This window comes from Tympanuchus pallidicinctus, unplaced genomic scaffold (assembly GCF_026119805.1).
Source record: "Tympanuchus pallidicinctus isolate F22 unplaced genomic scaffold, pur_lepc_1.0 scaffold19, whole genome shotgun sequence".
NCBI classification, from domain to species: Eukaryota; Metazoa; Chordata; class Aves; order Galliformes; family Phasianidae; genus Tympanuchus; species Tympanuchus pallidicinctus.
The window spans coordinates 660,984-682,223 of NW_026294710.1; the positions used below are offsets into that span (position 1 = coordinate 660,984).

The window sequence follows — 21,240 nt, forward strand, 5'->3', positions numbered from 1 at the left end:
CTGCTGCCTGCAATGGACAGGTAAGGGATTTCTCCTTGGGGTGTGTTGCACCGTGTCTGCCGTGGGGGTTTATGTCTGCTCTCAACCAAATGAGGGGGCTCTACAACTGCATAAAAAGGGAGCAGAGGGGTGTTGGGTAACCTGCTATTGTTGCAGAGTGGGTGATATTGAACGGGCAAAAAAATTGCTTCTGAAATATTGAGTGTTGTTTTGGGAACCATCCTGTACTAACCCAAGCCTTCACCACAATTACAGCTGTTCATTCGGGGACAGAAAAACCTAAAGAAAAGAGATGTAAGCAGAACCCATCAGGTGAGCTCGTCTCTGTGTTTCAGGTACTTGTACTTTCCAGCCCTATCCCACTTGGGAAGCAGCAGTCAGGAGAGCTTGGCTTGCCAGGTCTGTGTGCAGTCAGCCAGGGCAGGCTGTTAGATGTGACAGAAGGCAGATGTAGTTCAATGACTGTCAGGAGTTGTTAGCCTGACTTGCTGCTCTGAAAGTGGCCGCTTGCCTCAGCAAGCCTGCTCCCCCATGCCGTGTCTTGTGTAGGCAATATGAGTGCTTTGTTTGGAGGGTTTCAAAGCCTTTACGTGCACATCTTTAAAAGCCAGTGTGCTTTTTGGGCTTCTCACTTCTGTGGAGCCCTCTGAAAACAGCAGCCTTTGTTTTTTTCCTGTCAAGTAGAGTCTGTGTCATTACTGAAGAAGGAAAGAGTTACCTTCCTTCCTATCAAATAACTTGTACCTGAATTCAAGAAGGGTGTATTGTAAAACCTCCTGTCTGCAGACGAGCTCATGATAAGATGTTCAAGAGGAGAAAAAAACTTATAGCATGGGAAGAGGTCCAGGAACTGCTGACAAGAAGTACGCACAAAACTACTGAATGGCTGCACTGAATTGCTGAAGAATTCAGTTCTGCCTGAACCGATATCAAATACTGACCCACTGTTGCTATGACATCTCACAGACTCTCCTCGCCATCTCCTTGTACCACCATGCTCATCCTTCTGAATCTGTTTACTGCAACTCTTAGTGGGAAAAAAAAACAACAAAGGCTTGAAATTCTTAAAAGTTGTGCGGTTGATTTAATACGATTTGCTCATCTTCTTTCATTGTAAGAATTGTTTCTGCCTGCACCACAGGTATGGTCAGTTTATTTTGGTGGCTCAGTGAGAGAGCTGCTTAGGACTGGTTTGAGGAGATTTGAGCTCTGTTTGGAAGCACTTCTTTTCTGATTTAGATAGCTGACATGCTTCCTACAAGCAGACTGGTGCATGGCGATGTATAAACTTCCCTTTCCCTCCTTCCTATGTCTTTCCCACATCTTCTTCCCTTGCCCTGCTTTTCCCTGTGATTCCATCTTTGTGCTCTGTCCTTTGTGTCTCATTCTCTTTTCCAGCTCTTCCACCAAACCGTCTCCTCTCTTTTATTTCTTGTGTTCTCAGGAGTTAATCTGAATGTTCTCACTGCTGCTACGCACTGGTGAATGGAGGCTGTGGAAAGCTCTGTGGACATATATGTGCTTGGGTGTCCAAGCAGAGCTCTCCATAACTTTGTTTTTGAAGAGCTGTCATTATATCCCCATTTGCTTCTTTCCATGGCTGTGTTTCGGTGGCTGGAACAAATCCCATGTGGCTCAGTGTTCATGTGTATGATGGGAACTGTTGGAATAGCTCTGGCAAGGTTGACTTGTCTTCTCTTATGCTCCAGCCAGCAGATTTCACACAGGCAGAGTAGCAGCTGGAGATAATGTGCAGAGAATGACAGGATGGACCCTCCTCTCTCCTTCCATCTGCTGCTTATCACTAGCTCTGCTGCTACAAAGAACAATCCCCAGGTTTGGGAGGTGAATCCATGTCCCAGTTGAGCAGCCCATGAGCTGCATGGTTTGGCCTGTTAAACGCTTGATTCTCTGTAACATTTGCTTGTTGTGGATGTTAATTTTGTGGTATGTTACCAGAGAAGGTGAGCAGGGTCTTCTGTGGTCACTGAACCAAATTATGCTGTGTCACCATCCCAGCTGCAGTACCACACGTCTAGGAGAGAAAAAGACAGTGATGGGGAGGACAAGCAGAGCAGAGTCAGCAGCTAACACTACTTAACATAGACTTGGAAGCAATGCTTTGGAGAGCAGTAAGTGGGAGTAAGGCAGCTAAAATGGAAAGTGTTGAAATCAAGATGTCTCTTCCCTGGACACAGCCCCACTCCTTGTCATAGGGAATTCAGGTACTGGTGTCCTTATCTAGAAACCTGGCATCTTACTGCCCATAAAAAAGCAGCAGGACCAGATCTGCTTGGCAAAGCCAAACTTTGAGGCTGCATGTGAGCCTGTTAACATAGAAGGGGACCTTTTCCTATCAGGGTATGGTGATGCCACAGGGTGAATAGAGGACTGTTCATCTGCTGCCCACCTCCTGCAAGGGAGGGTTGGAAAGAGGCTGTACAGCTTCTTGATTTTTGGTGAAATCTGGGAGTTCTGAAGTGCTTTGAAAGTGCTGTCTGCTGAAATGTGTTTCCTTGGGCTGCCTCCGCAGTGGTCTCCAGTCACACTGAGCTTGTTGTTACTGCTGAACTAGGCAAGGTCCAGAAGCAATGGCGTGGCCTAATTGTGAAAGGTGGAACTGGCTTGTTGCAGTGTTGTTAATCATCCAAGGCAGTGCAGGGTCGCTTTCACGAAAACACTCCTTGGTGGAGTGTCATTTTGCTGAGTCTTGACGTACGCAGGGCTTTTCTGTACTAAATTCTCGAGGCAAAAAAAAATATTTGAAGGCCATCTTTTGTGAAATATTCCAGTGATTGTCATCCTGAGTCTGGTATGGAAACAAGCCCCAGAAAAGGATGAACGTGCGTGTCATGCTCAGTAAGCAAGGCTGCTGCCTTCCTCTCTCCCCTCTCCTAGCAGAGCAGCAGAGCATTTGGCTGCAGCTGTGCAGCCTGCATCAGCAGAGGCACGGAGTAACCATGGGTGTGTTATGGCCCAGACTTCTGGGTCCGTGTGTCTCACTTCTTGTCTGGCTTCAGAAAGCCTCAAGGGCAATGATTTGAGGTTTACAGCACAATCCAGCTTTAAACCACTGACTTGGACTTTATAGACAATTGTATGGTAAAATAAGAATTTGCATGGTAAAACAAGAATTTGTGGTACACCACCTTTAAGCTAAGAAGGCTGAATGAAACTGCAAGGCATCAAGAAGAAACGAAAAAAAAATGAGGCAAAAAGGAGAAAGTTCTTTAGTTCAGATAACTTAAAATACAGCCTTTGGAAGAAATAAAAATTACTGGAAAATGACAGCATTTGTTGATATCTAAACCTGCTAAACAAGATTTTTAGGGTATGTTCAATGAGGAAATCGAACAGAAGTAGTGTGGTAGAGAGGAAGGGTGTCTCTCCAGCTTAGCAGCTGTAGTTTAATGGAAAGTAGCAAAAATGCTCAGTGTAAATGAGCTTTAAACTCACAATCCAAATCTCTTCTGAAGGTTTGTTTGGTGGTGATGGGATCCCACGTGATGTCGGCTCGGTTTCTCTCTCGTTGGCCATACATCCTTTTCTGTTCTTGATAGCGCTGCCATCCCATCACCATCTAGTTGTGTTTCCTTCGGTTGTGTCTGTGCTGAGGAGTCCATGCCAGCCCCGCAGCCCTGGGTTTCTGTCCCATGCTGTGGGACAGCCCTGAGTGTGGTGGCAGGGCCACAGTTGCACTGGACACTTCTTTCTCCATTTGCAAATCTGAGAAAGAAATGGGAGTTTTATGGAGAACATGGGAGTTCATATTGGAAGAGAAGTCAAAGTAATACCAATACAGGGATTCCCTTCTTAGAGCATATTTGGTAGCACCTCTTTATGTAGCTCGTCTTTCGCTGTCAGAAGTGGGTGGTGGTGACAGAAGTTGCTTTGGAGAAATTCCCATCTGTTGTTGTGTGTGATGGCATTTCCCTAGGAGATTACTGCCTTTTGCATCGGTCTGTGACCAGTGTGTGCAAGGATGTGGCTCTGCTCTTCTCTCTGGCTTAGAAGTGGTATTGAGAGCATGGGAAACAGAGCTTTGTTTTAACTGAGCACAAATGGTGCTGTTGCTTTCTCTTGGCCTGCAGGGCCTACTGTCTTGCTCCAGACCCCTGTTCACTGGAGATACATATTTAAAGCAGTAATAAACACACCTAATGATAGCCCTGGGGAGAGATGTTTGAAGCTGAACAGCCAGCACTGACCATTCCATGTAGCTAAAGAGGCTGAGGAGATTTCAGCAGCTGCTGGTGCTTTGGGGTTTCTGCAAAACTATTTGCAGGCAGCACCAGCTGTGCCACGTGATGTACCAGTGTGATGGAGCTCCTCATCCGGAGGTGGGGAGGAGAATGCCAGCAGCCTGGCATCACTTCTCCTCGGCCCTCTGGAGAAGTGTGAGAGTGCTGTGCTGCATACCAGGAGTCGAGGATTGCGTGATGCTTTTGGTTCATTGGTCAGTGCAAAGTTTATTGCAGGATGCGCTGGTGGCAGTCAGTAGCTTGGAGACCTGCGAGTACTCCAGCACATCAGGCTGTGGGGTGGTATGCTCTGGCGTAGCAGTACGTGTCCCCAAGCTCTCCTTACATTCAGCAGCACTTTTTTGCCTGTACCCAGCTCCTGTACCCCCAGGGGGCTCTGGGAGCTGTGATAGAGCTGTGAGCTGGAGCTGCAGGCATCAGGACCAGCAGGCAGTGTGTGTGCCAGCAGCTGCTCAGCAGTGCCAGCAGAGGAGGCTGGAGGGAGAAGAGCCCATGCCAAGGGATGTCCCTGCCTGATGTCACTCCAAAAGCCACCTGGATGAGGTCCTGCACAGCCTTCTGTCATTGGCCCTGCCTGAGCAGAGAGTTTGAACCAGATGGACTCCAGAGGTCTCCTTTCCAACCTCTGCTGTGCTGTGGTTCTCATCAGAAGGGGCTCCTGTTGCTCCTACCATGACTCCTGGGCCCCTCAGCTACAGAATAGCAGGAGTTGGTTCCTGAGAAGCAACAAAGGGCTCAGGGAGACCAGAGATGTTTCCAGCAGTGTGGTTTGGGCTTCCTGGGCTGTCCTGCTGTGGATTGGAGGTCTCCGAGCCCTTTCTCAGCTAACTGCATGGCTATTCCTTGTTTATACACAAGGCTGTTTTGGCCACCCAGCATGATCTGGGCTGCTGGGGAGCATAGATGTTCCCTGGGCCTTAAAGCAACAGCACAGAGGGGTCAGAGCTTTCACTGTACCACTACTGACCAAGCTGAGAGAGAAGAGATTCACTTGTGGGAGCAGACTGGGCATGGACTGCTCCCATAGGGGGACCTGTGGGTCCCCTGTTCAGCTTAGAGCACCAGTGGGGGACAGATCCCAGCCAGGTGCTGGAAACCTCAGTGTGAGCAGGGATGGTTTCTGCCTGCTTTCAGACACAAACTGTCCCTTTCTACTCCCCACCTTCCAGCACCAAGGCAGCCCACTGCCAGCTCTGATTGCTCCCTGTGCTGTGAGCAGGCGTTTGCAAGCTGACATCTCAAAAGGGCAGGGATCAGGAAAGCCCTGGGTTCATTACCGTGTGAATGCTGAGCATCCCTCCCTCCATCCTGGGAAGAACTTCTGATTTGTGTGATGAATTTATATTTTATCTCCTGTTCTAACATTACATTTCTTTGTCTGTGGCAAACTGTGTACTCCAATGAATCTTTGTCGTAGAAAATGTTTCAGCATTTTGAGAACAGCAAATGAGTTTTCAAAAGCAGGCAATGGCTTTGTTACCAGAGCTGGCTGTTTCTGTAGGAGGAGGCTTTTGGAAATAAGATCAAAAGCATGATTCCAGGAATCAAAATGAGAGACCTTTTGGAGTGCACTAAGGGTACAGTGTGTTGTAGTCCTCTAGTCCACTCAGCTGCCACGTTTCTCCCTTTTCTTCAAAAGCAGTTTCTGAAGGAGGAAGGTATGGCTCACTGCAGCAAAACCCAGCAGCAGCAGCACCGGAAAATGCAGGAAGTTAAATAAAGCATTGAGCACAACTTGACAGCTGGGGCTGTTCCTTCATTTCAGGAGCTGTGTGTTCTGGGGGGAAGGCATGGCAGTGTGTAACATTACAGCATATAAGTGCAGCTTGTATTGTGCTTCCTTTTGTGTTTTCCCTCTCAGCCCTCTGTTGCCATCTGATAAACTCAGTGTTCTGCTACCTGAGATAGGCATCTCACAGACAGAGCCCAGGCAGGCTTGTGCTTTCCAGTATTCTGGCTCTTCCACTCGGGATGCCAGTGCTTATACTTACATGCAGTAGATTTTGTTTCATTGATACAAACATGTTTTTCCTTTCAGAAGTTGATACAGTCTTATGGTATATTGTCATAGACTCTGTATGCGAAGATGCTCATGTGCTGAACGCTGCTTTGTCCACTCACCTGTTCCAAAATAGATTGGTGGCAGTGTGCTGATTTATCCAGAGGTTTCTAACAGGCTTCAGTGCTAACATAGCTCAGCTCCATGGTTTGGTGTTACATTTGTCAACTAACGCACTCAGCTAATCACTATTTAAACCAAGCAACTGCGAACATGTGCTGCTAGGTTAATTCAGCTGAAGAAATGCCTTTTCGCCACACTTGTTAGAACAGAACTAACCGTATCTCTCAGCACATGATGGAGCTCTGCCCCCAGCTCTCCCCTGGCTCCAGCTCCTGCCCACAGCTCTGGAATGCGGCTCTGCTCTGCTCTGCCTGCACAGCTCTGGGTTCTGCTCTTCCTGCCCCCGGCTCCGCTCACCCCACCTTTGTGCAGCCTGCCAGCACTCGCTGTGCCCCAATCTCACTGCGCTTCTCAGCAGCCACCAAAAAGAAAAGAAGCCACATCCTAGGTGGCAATTCTCTGTTCCAACTTCCTGAGCTACAAGATTCTTACATCCCAGTGCTCCTTGCCTTACTTAGGGAAGACAGCAGAGCCTGGTATTGCACATAAACAGATGTAGAATGCACTCACTGTGCTCTGAGGCTTAAAAAGAGCAAGGATGAGCTCCTGCAGATGTGAGCTAGCGAGGCCCAGTTGGAGCACAGCTTCTCAGGGCTTTGTGCGTCCCGACACTTACGTGCCCAGCCCTGGAGAGCCCTGTGGCCATGCCCCAGCCCTCTGGAGCTGCTGTGACAAACACACAGCTGCAGTGATACTCATCTCAGGCTGTCCCACTGCTGCACAGACTGAAGTACACACGGGTGCTGCTTCCCCACATACTCTGTGTAATTCTTCTGAACTGATTTTTCCCAAACAGAGCCTTACACCTGTGGAGCTTGTGGAATCCAGTTCCAGTTTTATAACAATCTCCTGGAGCACATGCAGTCCCATGCAGGTAAGCTGGGCACCTCAACTCGCTTAAAGCAGAGAATGACATTCTGCTCTGATGCCTGGTGTTGGCCCTGCTGTATGTCAGTGGAGCTTCATAGCATCATAGAATGTGAGCTTCCCATGCTCACAGTTTCCAAAGCCCCAGGAGCGTCACCTTCAGCAAAAAGATCCTGACAGGCTGAAACAGCAGTTGCAGCAGTGTGAGGTGTGTGTGCTCCCTTCCCTAGGAAGAGAGGAATTCTGCCATTCCAGCACATCCCACAGCTCTTCCCTTTGCTCAGAGACACTGGGGGAATGCTGCTTTATAAGCACTGCTCCCACAGCAGAGGAAACCTCTCCTCCCACAAGCAGGGCAGTTCTCATTCAGGCAAAGCAGAATGCTCTCAGGGCAGCAGAGCCTTGGCCCACGCGAGTCCCTTTCTCTGCTTATGCCTCCTGCAGTTCTGCAAAGGGCTGAGATGTGCTCTCAGAAGTGTTTGTCATTTCAGCAGTTGTGTTTATTTCCTTCTCTACAAAAGAGAATTCTGAGGAGTAGTAATTCTCCTACTTTATTTCTAAGCCACCTTTTTTGTTTCTATCTCAGTACATAAAAGAAGATTTTAGCATTTCAAAGCCAAAGCTGTATCAGACAGCATTCAGAATATTCAAAAACATAGAAAAAAGGATATTTTTGATATACACAGACTTTTTTCTCTATCTTGATTGAAAATTGAAGTGAATTATGCAGGTTTACAAAGAAATTCACCTCTGGCAGACCTGTGCTCTCCAACAGAGCTGCTCTGTTGCAGTGCACATTCAGTGCTTCATTTGTGCTCACATTGCAGGTAAGCCCTGAGCAATGGCAGGGTAGGATAGGTTGCTCAAGGAAAAGTGTGTATTCCATTCTGTACCAGCAATCTTAATCAAAGCTCTTATTTTGTTGTATTTTAGTTTTAGTCTTCATTTTAATGGCACTGTTCCCGGGGTTCTCCCTATGTGCAGTTCCTCAGGTTCTGCTCCTTTGGCAAATCATAGTGCAGGCTCTGTGTGTTATTCAGCAGCTGCTTTATTTACTACCTTTGCAATGCTACAGGTAGGCTTTCAGGGTGGTTTGTTGTAAGACAGCAGAAGCTGAGCTTTTTGGATGTTGCTTTCTATTAGAGGATGAACTGAGTGGTGTGCAGTGCCTAGGCATTGTGCTGCTGAGCAGCAGTGCTGTGCTCAGGGCTGGTGCTGCTCTGTGGTGCTGGGGTCTGTTCTTGCCCTTCATCAATGGTGATTCCTGCTTGCCTCCTGTGCCCTGGCTGTCCTCCTTGTTCTGGTCCCTGCTGAATTATGTGTTAAGTGACACTGAGGAGCTGCAAAGCACGGGCTGAGCTTGGTTATGAGGGTGAGAAGGGCAATCTACTGGCAAGCAGGGAGCTTCCAGAATGTTGAGCTAAGCTGTCTGCAGCTTCTTCCTCCTCACTTCCTTACAGATGATCAGTGGATCACCTGGGTTGCAAAGGGATCAGGTGTCTGTGATCTGAGTCCCACACAGTGTTACCTATACCAGTGGGTAACCCCCTCTCTCCAGCTCAGTGTTACTGCCATTAAGCTTCATTTTCCCCCCTTTTCTCTGTCTTTTTGTAAGACGTTGTTCTGCTTGTTTGCTTCCCCCAAACATTCCTCACTTACTGAAGCACTTTCTCCATACTGTGCCCTGGGAAGCAGCCATCCCTGTGCAGTGCAGTGTGTGCTTGTGCCTTGTCCTCGTGGGGAAGCAGCAGCCTTTCCTGCAGCTCTGTGTGTCTGTACCATTGGGTGTTTGCTACTGTGGGAGAGGGCAAAATAAAGTGAACAAAGTGAGAGCTGCAGCCAGCTTTGGTGGCTGTCTGGTTCTGGAAACTGAATTCAAGCAGAGCAGCAGTGAAGGCGACACAGTGGAGTTATTGGTCGCAGTTTTGTTGCCTTGTGGTCTGTTAGAACTTGGAGATTGGCAAATCCAAGAAGCACATCAGCACAACATCTCTGCAACCTGGGGAGGCAGAAACCTTACTGGTTAGCAGAACTGGTGGCATAGGATCCCCTTACTGGGAACACTGGCATAGTAACCATTTGTATGCCTGTGTTCATGATATATTTCATGATGGGTTTGGAGATCCAGTGAGCCCATAGGTGTCAAATGCTCCCTCAACTGAAGTGTTTGGGTCCTGCTTGTCTTCCTGTGTCTGATCTGAAGGGCTCATCTCCTCCAGCTGAATGCAGCATGTCCACTGAGCCCCTATTGCAACTGGTCAAAGGACAGGGAATGTGTTGCTGGCTGTGAGGAGCCAGTGCAGGGACCTGTTGGCTCCTGAGTCATTCAGAGAGCTGAGCCTGGAGGCTAAAAGGTAATAAGGAGAGATTATAGCTCCATAAAGCAGCTACACAATGAAAAGAGGGAATTAGAATGCAAATTGGAGGCTGAAAGGCAGAAGTAGAACAGTAGAACATCAGGAGAAGGAATTTGTTCTGTAATTACTGTACAATATACAGCTTTAACTCCCTTTAGGGTACTTTGTTCAGGTTGAGTGCTACGGTATAATGCCCCTCCTACTGTCTAGAGCTAAAAGAATAAAAAGACAACTAGGCAGAATCTGGATTAAAGGATTGGAGGCGTGAAGAAACATTAAAGACCCATGATCTGTGTAGTTCACTGACTGCCCGATAAGGAAGCCGAGACCAAAATGTACAAATCTCATTAATGCCACACTGAATGCCAGTGGATATTTACTCATCAAAAACCCGTTATTACTGCAAAATAGATAAAGAGTTGGGGAGAATAAATTCAGAGGTTTTCTCCCCCCCCCTCAAGCCCAAGGTAAAGAAACCTTCATGTTGGTACCTGAACAGTGAACAAAGTTAATAGCCGGCATTCCTCATTTTCCTTTGTCTACCCCTCAATGCGTGGAGTTGCAGCCACTTGTGATATTGGGTCAGGAGCCATCAGGGTCAGCAAACACTGCAGGAAGAGCAGTGTGTTGTACCTGATTGCTGGCATTCACCTCCTGCTCACTGTGTCTCTACCACACATGCGAAGACCACCTGTGGCTGCAGTGCTGAGCTCAGTGATGCTCCCCAGCAGCATTCCCAGCAGCTGCCACAGCACCCTGTGTGTCCTGGGCACGTGCATTCCTTGGGACAGCCCCGCGTTCTGCCCTGGTTGGGCTCTGGTTCTGCCGTGCTCTGGATTGCTGTTAGGTCTGTTCAGGGCTCGTAATAACTGACCATCAGCAAGGTTTGTGCATGCCTCAGTGACTGTCATGCAGAGCTGCTCAGATTTGACAGGACTGGCTTGCAAAGAAGAGGGCAGTGAAGTTTCACTGTCTGATTGCTGGTCTCAAGATTCTTGCCAGACTCCCTTCTCTGCTGGCCCATTGCCACACATAAGAGAGCACCTTGGCTCTCTCCTGCTCGTTCTGTTGGACAGCAGGTGAACCTGGTGGCAGAGCAAAGCCCACATCCCTGTGCGTGCCGTAATAAAGCATCCTTCTAATTCATATGCTGCTGTCTGGAGCACTGAGGCAGGCTTCAGTTCAGTGCATTCTGGTTTATGTAGATGGCAGGTGTTGCCATCTGAGCTGGTCTTCTTGAGTTTGCTTTAAAATCAGTGGAGAAGTCATTGGCTCCAGGTGAGTTCAGAGCTGTTGGATCTCCTCCTGCAGGAGGAACCTTGTTCTGAGGGAATGAATCACGCTATTAGCCTGTGTCACACTATTGAGAGTAAAAAAAGCTTCAAAGGGGTCACCTTGAGTAGAAGCATTGTAACAGAGATGTGCAAAATTAGACAAGGTGCGTCAGCTGTGATAAATAAAGCATCGGTTTTGGCTTCTTTGTTCTTTTAATTCCATCTTTCTGTTCAGCTTGGTCATCAGTGTCTCCACCTTCCTCCTTCCTTTTCCACCTCTTTTCATTATGCACTTCAGTGTAGCATCAGAGGCTGTTTCAGAGCACAACTTCATAGTGAAGCATACTAACAACAGGACGACTCCTTGGGGAGGGCAGTTCTTGGTGCACAGGAAAGGACATGGATATGATGTGGAACTTAATGATCTTGTCTGCATTTCCTGGAAGAATCTCTTCAAACTGGCAGTCAAATTGTTTAGCCAGCCATATAAGAAAATGGGAATGTAACACACAGACCCCCAGGAGATCGTCTCTGCAGCCATGGGAAGGCATGATCACACTCCACAAACTTTTTATTCCTTTTTGTTTCCAGTCTCAGGCAGCAGTGAGCAGCCCAAGAGAGTTTGGCATCTCTCTACAGTGGGAAAACAAGCATCTGTGACTATTATAGTAAGATCATTAGATACAAAGGGATTGAACATAGCTTAAGAAACAAAGTAGTTCAGTAGAGAAAGGGGAAGCTCTGGATCTGCAGAAAGACAGACAATAGGATGGAAAGGTAAATGTCTGCTAATCCTGCTTTCATTTGAAAGAAGCATATTGCACAGGTCGGGCTGCACAAGGAACATCTATTCTTTCTGATGTGCAGCTTGATTGAGAGACAGTTCTAAAGTTGTGCTGGTGCACGGGAAAAACTATTGTCATTACAGCCACAGATGGAAGCTGATGGAGTTCAAGTCCAAAGTTTTCAAGGTTACTGACAGTACTGTGCCATCTCTGAAAAACACTTACTGGCTACAGACAAATAGTAGATTGGTGTCACCTTAGTGAGGGACCCAGCAGATGGGTATTGTTTCCCCTTTGTGTTTTAAGCATCAGTACCTTGTACTTCTAATGCCTCCCTGTTTCTCATTCCACAGCTGACAACGAGAACAATATTGCCTCTAGCCAGCCCAGATCACCTCTACCTGTTGTTGAAGAGAAGTGGAAACCGCAGCTCCAAAGAAATAACGCTAACAACAGTACGTAGCAGTGTTTGCTCTTCCATCCTGGGCTTACCTGTCAGCTTTAAGAGTGGCTGTCAGGTGTGCAGCAGTGACTTGGACACGCACAAGGCTCTTGTTTTCCCTGCCTGCACTTGATTTCATCTGCAATTCATGTACCGCCCTGCAGAGCAGAGACTGCTCCCATTAGAAGAGCAGTAGTGTGCAGAAAGTATTGGGAACTCCAGGGAGGCTGTTTGTAGGAGAGGTGCACTTGAGAAAAAAATGTGTCTGATCCTTGGTCAGACTTCCCATCCGGTGTTAAGAGATTGCTTCATTTCACCTGGTATGCCATAGGCATAGCCTGCCTCTCCCTGCCAGTGTCTGTCTTTGTCCCCAGCTTGTCCTGCAAGGTTGCACTTCTTGGGAAATGGTAAAAGACAGTTTTGTGGGAAAGCATCCTCAGCACTTGAGCTAAGCATCCTAGGGGAAGGGTGATGGGAAAACACGGAGCCTTTGTGTTCTGCTGTGGCCAGAAATGACACTAATGTTGTCCAAAATGAGCCACAGAAGATGGGAGTTGCTGGAGACGAGGGGAAAAAAACTTCAGCGCTTTATGAGTTAGTGAAGGAGGTTGTATGCCTTGGTCCTAAAACAAGTGGCTCAAAGAAAAGATTTAAATCACAAAAATGGTAAGAAAGCCATCTTTCCAGCTGGACCAAGGCAAATAAGCAGAGCTGTTAACAGAAACGTGTAGCACATTGCATGCAGGATTGTGATAGCTAAATGAACGTCACAGAGGTGGAATTCAGGCATTCGGGATTTGGTTGTGAATAGCTGTTGTGGAAGGTGTGCATATAAGCTCTTAGCTGCTCTAAGCAAGCTGCTGCATGTTCTCTGCAGGTCCAGAAGACCTTTGGGGACCTTTTATGTCAGTCTCAGGATTGTTTATTGACCCCCGCACTGTTGCAGAGGAGCAGCTCTCACCCGATGCTTTCTTTCTCTCCTTGCATTTCACTGCAGCCTCTGCGAGCGGCTCCGTAGGGAACAGCGCGATCCCAGAGAAGGAGCGGCAGAACATTGCTGAGAGGCTCCTGAGGGTGATGTGCACTGACCTCGGGGCGCTGAGCGTGGTGAGCGGGAAGGAGTTCATCAAGCTAGCACAGACCCTGGTGGATAGCGGGGCTCGCTACGGTGCCTTCTCCGTCACCGAAATCCTTGGTAATTTCAACACACTGGCTCTGAAGCATTTGCCTCGGATGTACAACCAAGTGAAGGTGAAAGTCACCTGCGCCCTGGGCAGCAACGCCTGTCTGGGCATCGGGGTCACTTGTCACTCGCAGAGCATTGGTCCCGATTCTTGCTACATCCTCACAGCTTATCAGGTGGAAGGCAACCACATCAAGAGTTATGTCCTGGGAATTAAGGGTGTAGATATTCGAGATAATGGTGATTTTATCCACCACTGGGTACAGAACGTGCTCTCAGAGTTTGTGATGTCAGAGATCAGGACGGTGTACGTCACAGACTGCAAAGTCAATTCCTCTGCGTTCTCCAAGGCTGGCATGTGCTTGCGTTGTTCGGCCTGTGCCTTGAACTCAGTAGTGCAGAGCGTGCTGAATAAGCGAACTCTACAGGCTCGCAATATGCACGAAGTGATCGAGCTCCTGAATGTCTGTGAAGATCTGGCGGGATCCACAGGCCTCTCAAAGGAGACCTTTGGCTCCCTGGAGGAGACTTCTCCCCCGCCCTGCTGGAACTCGGTCACCGACTCCCTCCTACTCGTGCACGAGCGCTATGAGCAGATCTGCGAGTTCTACAGCAGGGCCAAGAAGATGAACCTCATCCAAAACCTGAACAAGCACCTGCTCAGCAATCTGGCGGCTATTTTGGCACCAGTGAAGCAGGCTGTGATTGAGTTGAGCAACGAGAGCCGGCCCACCTTGCAGCTGGTACTGCCCACCTACGTCAAACTGGAGAAACTGTTCACTTCCAAAGCTAACGATGCTGGCGTGGTCAGCAAACTCTGCCACCTCTTCTTGGAGGCGCTGAAGGAGAACTTCAAGGTTCATTCGGCGCACAAGGTAGCCATGATCTTAGACCCCCAGCAGAAGCTGCGGCCTGTCCCGCCGTACCAGCACGAAGAGATCATTGGCAAGGTCTGTGAGTTGATTAACGAGGTGAAAGAGTCCTGGGCAGAAGAAACAGAATTTGAACCTTCGACCAAGAAGGCCCGGGCAGCAGGGGAAGCCGCAGCAGCTCAGGAAGAAGATTGGTTCGGGAAAAATGAAGTCTATGATTATTTGCAAGAACCTCTCTTCCAGGCCACTCCTGACCTCTTTCAGTACTGGTCGTGTGTTACCCAAAAGCATACAAAACTAGCCAAGCTAGCCTTTTGGCTCTTAGCAGTGCCTGCTGTTGGTGCCAGAAGCGAATGTGTAAATATGTGTGAGCAGGCACTCTTAATCAAAAGGAGGCGGCTGCTCAGTCCAGAAGACATGAACAAACTCATGTTTTTGAAGTCCAACATGCTTTAAGACTGTCTTTTAATTAAAACAAAACTTTAAAACACTGTTCCAAACAAAGAAAAAGAATTTAAGTTCTAAACACTGTGGACCTCATTATGAATGCCCCTGAAAACCAAGTGCTTTTTTATATATATATAAAAATATAAATATATATAAAATTAAGTTTGAGAGGAAAGCTGAGCACGTGAGAGAGACAGCCCTCTGCCAGGAACGTGCTCCTTTCCATAGATAGTGTGTGGACTTGACAGACTTTCTAATGTTTTCAAGTGGGCAGACCAATGGGAGGCTGATGTTCTAAAGTCTTCAGGCAGCTGAGATCTAAAGTGACTTGAAGTTTCTTTTGTTTCTCCTCCACCCCACCTTTCCTCTTGTCCCCTGGGCCATCTTGCCATGGATAATCAGACTACATTGAACAGAGCAGTTCTGCACTGGACTTTGCTCCTTTGAATAACTGTACACCTTGAGGGCATTTGTCTACAGCCTTCTTGACATACGGTGCACGTTATCAGGGCAGCTGTGTTTTATGAACACCAATATCTTTAGAAATCAGGAAGGGAGACTTTAATTTTTTAATTATTATTTCACTTCTTCATGTAGGGTTTTTCAAAAAAAAAACAAAACACACAAAACCAAAAGTTAGTCTTTTGTCTCCCAGTTTTAACGTGTTAGCTAGCGCTTATAAGTTTGATTTAAAATTAAGAGAAGTAATTCAAGGCAGAATATGTCTGTAATCTTTACATTTCTTGGATTTGCTTTTTCTCACAGCACACCATCTTTTCTGAATTCCCAGTGTAAATTAGCTTCTCGGTGAATTCTGTGCATCAGGGGTTCTCAAGCTTGTTGGTAGAGCAGCCCATTTGTGATTGTATAACGCCCTTATGGGAGCCACAGCAGTTGCTTATATGGAAGAGCCGGAGACCAGGACAGGCGAGCGGTGCCCACGCAGCGTCTGTGGGCTCTGCCATCTGCCATTGAGAACCCTCGTACCTAAAATCTTTGCAAACCTTCCCAGTCCTCACACTCAAAATAGCCTTCACAAGGCCAAGGACAAACCAAGGTGTATGATTTTTCAGGGGAACAAAGATCATCAGTGTTGTCAAAGTAGGGTTTGAAGGAAGCTTAGAGAAGCGCATGGGCTCAAAGATCCTTCTGAATGTAAGTGCTCCTGATTGAGTGCAAAGAATATCTTTCCCTTTTATTTGGAATGGTTTCCTCTAGTAGCACGAATGTCTTTTTTAATACCTACAGTGCATTACACTACTTGTTACGTTGTTTAATTGTTCTGGCTAGGAAGGCTGCGGGCCCTTAAACGTTCACACTCGCTGGCTCACCCCGTATGCAATTAGAGATCATTGTTACACAAAAACATCTCCACTCTGCGTTCACTAAGGCCAGTGCTCTGCTGTGTCCGGTGCCGTGGGTGCAGCACTGCGTGCTGCTGGATGGGATCTCTGCAGGCTGTCGCGTTTGGTGCCTCTTGGACAATTCCTGACTTCTGGTGCCAAATTGTAGATTTCCCATCGCTTGGACTTGCATCCCCAGAGGCCAATTGAAACCAATTCTGATTTTTGAAGCAGGGCCTCCAGCTTCCAGCAGCGTGCTCCAAAGCTGCTGTTGGAGGTGTGGGAGCACAGCTGGGGCTCCCAGTGGGAGGCTGGGGCCCTCGGACAGTGCAGGGCTATCTCTGGTGGCTGAGTGTGGTGGTAGGGCCCATCAAAGGTGGTGGGGCCCTCTGAAGTGCATGCTTGAGACCTTCCCTAGATCAAGGGTGGTGTTTGTACCCGAGTGTCTTGCCCCAGAATGACTTGCTCCTTTTGGCTTGCATCATGCAATACTTACTGTAGCCTGAGCACAGACCTCAGGCTGGCAGCACCTCTCAGCGTTGCAAATGGCCTCAGGGCAAAACCAGTTGTCACCTAAATTGAGTTTTGCATATGGGTAATTTCAAAGGTAGAGTCCACAACCCCACGGGTAGCTGCAGGGTGAGCGGTGCATGAAGGTGAGCAGCCAAGGCAAAGCTACTGGAGGTCCAGTCTCTGGCAGTGGTTTTTGCAGATGGCAGTGCAGGTTGCAGGCCAGCTCAGCTCTTTGCTGGTTGTACTTATTTTCTCCCATACAGCTCCTGCTCGCCCAGCAGCACATCACAAAAGAAGCCTGTAGCAAGCAAAACCCAAGCCTCAGACTGAAACAAACAAAAAATCAGCAGGTAGAGGTGGGAGGTGTGCTAATTATCCAGCATTTGTGCTGCAGGGCCTGCTGAAAAGCAGGAGGAGAATGGGGCTGAAGGACTTGTCAAAAACGGGATGGGCTGCTGAGCCTACAGAGCTCAGCGGAGGGCAGAGCTGAGGCAGGATTTGCAGCTCTTTCTCCAGATGGCATCTTTCACCTTTGCACTTGGTTTGCCTTTGGCTTCAAGAGCCACTCGCAGTCTCTGTGACACCCAGGGCAATGCCTGACATCTCTGTGTTCCTTTGAGACAGAGTTCCAAGCACTTCTTTCCTAAGGGTGAGGGCACCCAGAGCTCCCCTTCCCCTTCCTCTTCTCTTCTTGAGGGTTGGACACAATGATCTCCAGAGGTCGCTTCCAACTCCTACAATTTTCTGATTCTCATACCCTGAGGCAGAGATCTGAAGCTTTCTTGCTGCAGTGACCAAATGCTGGGATCTTCTGGCCCTCCATCCCACTGCCTTCTCCAGGGCACCTTTGGTTATCATTGCACTAATGCAAACATGGATCTGGGCAAGCATGGAGTAATGTCTGGCAGATGAGGTACTCCCAAAGTCTTAAAAACACAACTAGCAGCTAAAAGAGCAAAGCAAAACCAAAAGGCTGTGAAACGGAGCAGTCTGGAGGGTCTTGGTAAGAAAACAAGCTGGCCAGAACCTTTTTCCAGTGTGTCAGCCACAGCTCTTTGTGAGACTTAAGGGATGGGCTCTGCTCAGTGGGGCTGTTGGTGCTGTGCCTGCTCATTGCTTGTGTCTGAAGTACCTCATTGAAAGCATAGAAGCATATCTGGAGCACACCTATGTACTCTGAATGCCAAGTGCTTCTCTTGCTTCTCCTTCCCTCCTTTAGGACTCAGATTTGTATTCTGGGGAGTGTAGATAACTTTACCAAGGTCTGAATTTTGGAAACTCTTCATTCAGCAGGTTATTGGGGTCAGCTCATTGGGAGCTCTGCTTGGAGCAACGCTTGTTTTGTACGGAGTGCTGCCTGTCCTGCAGTGGGTGGCAGCAGGGTAGAGGCTCTCCTGGGATTGGCCATTAAATGTTATGTCAGTGCCATGAAGTTCTGCTTCCTTTGAGCTAGGAAATGTCCTCAGAGTTGGTGCATCAATCTATGGTAGATCATGCTGGGAGTTTTGTCTTCTGCTGGTTTGGTTCTGTTCACTTGCACTCAAGAAGGGTGTTTGGAGGAAAGAACTGGAGTGTGCATCCTCCAGGCATTCTCTTGTTTGTGCTTCTTGCTCTGTGCCTGCAGCTTTCCAACTTAGGGTTTGCTGTGGGGATGGCTGTGATCTGCAGGAGGAACAGGCACCAATAGGGGGGGAAGGGGGGAGGGGGAAGGGGGGGGTGGTGAATGAAGGGGTCCAAAGTTCTCTGCAGAACTGAGGAGCTCAGAAGGGTGTTGTGTGAGGATGGCAGTCAGGTGACGTTGGTCTCCATGTTCATCTCTCCTCATGTCTCAGGCAATAGGCAGCAGTTTTTCTGGCTTGCAGGATGGGCTGCTGTGCTGTATTGCTTCTGGTTCCTTTCAGATGGAAGGAAATGTTTCTTTTACCAAAGTTTTGTCTGTTGTGAGAAAACTGATTTGGTTGGATTTGAACTGGTGCATTCTGCAAGAGATTTTCAGGCTCAGGTTTTGCCCAGCGTGGAGGTCTGTTGGTTGCTGGCTGAAGCAGTCTCACTGAGGTGATGCGTCAGTTTTAGCATCGCTGTGACCTGGTAGCATTGTTTGGCTGTGCGTGGTGCTGCTCTCCCCTACAGACAGAATGTGCCCAGAGGCAGCTCAGGGAGCCACGACCCTGCAGTGAAGTTGGGGCAGACACACTCATAGGAGTTGTGAGTCACTGAAATCAGAGGGGAAACACTTCTGGAGACTGCTGAGCTCGGCATTGAGGTTCCTGTGTTGTTACAGCTTGCAGCAAGACATCTCTGATCAGTTGGTATTCCTCCAAATGCTTGCAGAAACACAAGAGGCATAGTGTGAGAAGAAATTCCTGCATGTGCTGCTGTGGGTGGACCCACTCAGCCCCACACAGAGTGCTGCATGGAAGCAGAATCCCAGACACTCCCTGCTAGGACTAATCAGCACTGCATCTGCAGGTACTGCACTGCATCACCGCGGAGCCGGGAGGTGGCCTAAGAGCAGCCACAAAGCTCCCCAGCAGCTGGGAGCACTGCCTTGTGCCAGGCAGGGCTCAGCATTTCTGCTTATGGGAGGGGAGGGACTCCGAGCTGTCAGAGGAGGTGGGTCATTCCTTGCGGAGTCATTAGGAGTAGTGAGGTGAGAGTGAACAACCAGCAAAGGCACTAAAAGCAGTTTCTGGGAATCGTTTGTTTGTTTAATGGAGGAGAAATCTGCTGCCTGGGAGGAAACTGGCACAGGGATGGGTTTTTATGGATCATGGCCCTGCTGGAAAGGACCTGAGTGTAGTGGTGGATGGCAGCTGGACACGGGCCAACACTGTGCCCTCACAGCCCAGAGAGCCAGCCGTACCCTGGGCTGCATCCAAAGCCACGTGCCAGCAGGGCAGGGAGGGGATCTGCCCCTCTGCTCTGTGCTGTGACACCTCACCTGGAGCACTGCGTCCCGGTGGGGAGTGCTCAGTGCAGGAGAGACACAGAGCTGTTGGAGAGCCACAAAAATGATGGCAGGGATGGAACACCTCCCTGTGAGGACAAGCTGAGAGTTGGGGCTGCGCAGCCTGGAGAAGAGAAAGCTGTGGGGAGAGCTGAGGGCAGCCTATCAGTACCTACAGGGCTGTGAGAAGGGAGGGGACAGACACTTCAGCAGGGGCTGTTATGATAGGAAAAAGGGAAATGGCTTCAAACTAAAGGAGGGGAAATGCAGATTAGATTTAAGGGAGAAATTCTTGACAGTAAGGGCGGTGAGGCACTGCACAGGTTGCACAGAGAGCTGGTGATGCCCCATCCCTGCAAACATCCAAGGTCAGGCTGTTGGAGCTCTGAGCACTGCTGGAGCTGTGGGTGTCCCTGTGCACTGCAGGGAGTGGGACCTGATGGTCTTTGAAAGTCCCTTCCAACTCAATTTTCTGTGGTTCTATGGTTTTGAACCTAACAAGAGCAGAGCCTAGACCAGACGGTTTGGAAGCAGAATGCTCCACATGAAGTGCCACATGGATAGAATTGGGGCTGGGCAAGCATTAGGTGGTGTTCTGTTGTGCGTTTTCTGTGATCTTGAGTCCATGGGATCCTTTGGGAATGCCCAGAACACCTGGGCTGGGACATGGGGTGCTGTCAGATCCCTCAGCAGTCCACATGGTCCAGCGCGTGGTGTGTGTGACCCTGCGCGCAGTGTCCCCTTCCTGGGCCTTTTGGGAGGCGCCACTGGGCAAAGCCACAGCATGGGGAGGAAAAGCCAAGCACAGCCCCAGGCTGCAGACCTCTCTGGTGCTGGGGCAGTTTGCATCCGCTAGGCCAGAAATGGTAAACCAATGAGAGTGCATTGCCCTGAGGTTTAATTTTCTGTATGGAATGTGTGGGGGGGTGTCTGTTTGGCTGTCGGTTGGGTTGTTTTGCTGTTCCTGATAGAGCCTTTTGTTTTATGACCTGGCAGAAGAGTTTGGCTCACGTTGGACAGCAGTGTGTCCCCATAGGGTTTAACGATCTGTAGGCAGCCGAGCTGGAGTGTTTGAGGATAGCTGGGAGGTGAGGCACACCAACATCCTGCCCAGCACCCACTGCTGGTTGAAAGACTCCCTTCCCTCCCGTCATCTCAGTGTCACCAACAGTGTACGCGTGTCCCAGTGCCGCGAGCACCACAGCCTTAAGGACTGAGCATTTGGCAGTGCAGATGAGTGCAGACGTGCCCAACCTTTGCATTTTACAACCAAAGTTCCTCAATAAGACCCTTCTGTTCTCACCAGCCCCGAATGCTCGTGGTCCATCTTCTGGGGCTCTCGTGGCACTCCGGTGGGTGGGTGGGGGCTCCGCCAGGCTGGGCTGGGAGGAGGGATGTTCTTTCTTTCCACGTGTCCCAGCAGGAGAGCTGCTTTCCATGGTCCCTTTACTCTTCCAGGGACCTTTTTTTCTTTATTTTTTATTTGTTAACTAAATTATTTAAAAGGAAAACTGATAGGGACGAAGCAGGCTGCGGGCCCAGAGGGTTCTGCTCTGCGCCGTGGCTGGAGCGTCACGCCGACAGCGCTGCCTTGTGCTGGGCAGAGCAGCTGCCCTCCTGCCCGCCTCGGGTTCTGCAAACTGCTGGGAGCTGCGGTCGTGTGTCACCAAGAAAAAGATCGGTTTTCTCCTTCCCCTCCTCACCCCCTCCCTCGGTAACTCGTGTGCGTTTCCTTTCTGTAGATGCAGATGTTCTAGGCAATACCA

At 48.9% G+C, this 21,240-nt stretch overlaps 1 protein-coding gene across 14 annotated transcripts in view; it reads left to right on the top strand.

Annotated features, from left to right (window-relative positions):
* Positions 1 to 15,291, top strand: part of ZNF618 (zinc finger protein 618) — a 136,337-nt gene extending 121,046 nt beyond the window's left edge. For 13 of the 14 annotated variants that reach the window (XM_052680700.1, XM_052680699.1, XM_052680707.1 and 10 more), the window contains 4 exons: positions 256 to 312; positions 7,241 to 7,318; positions 12,081 to 12,182; positions 13,167 to 15,291. In XM_052680700.1, the coding sequence (XP_052536660.1) occupies positions 256 to 312; positions 7,241 to 7,318; positions 12,081 to 12,182; positions 13,167 to 14,680 (1,751 nt within the window). In that variant the 3' untranslated portion in view covers positions 14,681 to 15,291. The remainder of the gene's footprint in view (positions 1 to 255; positions 313 to 7,240; positions 7,319 to 12,080; positions 12,183 to 13,166) is intronic. The other variant, XM_052680704.1, reaches the window with a different exon arrangement.
* Positions 15,292 to 21,240: the final 5,949 nt, after the last annotated feature.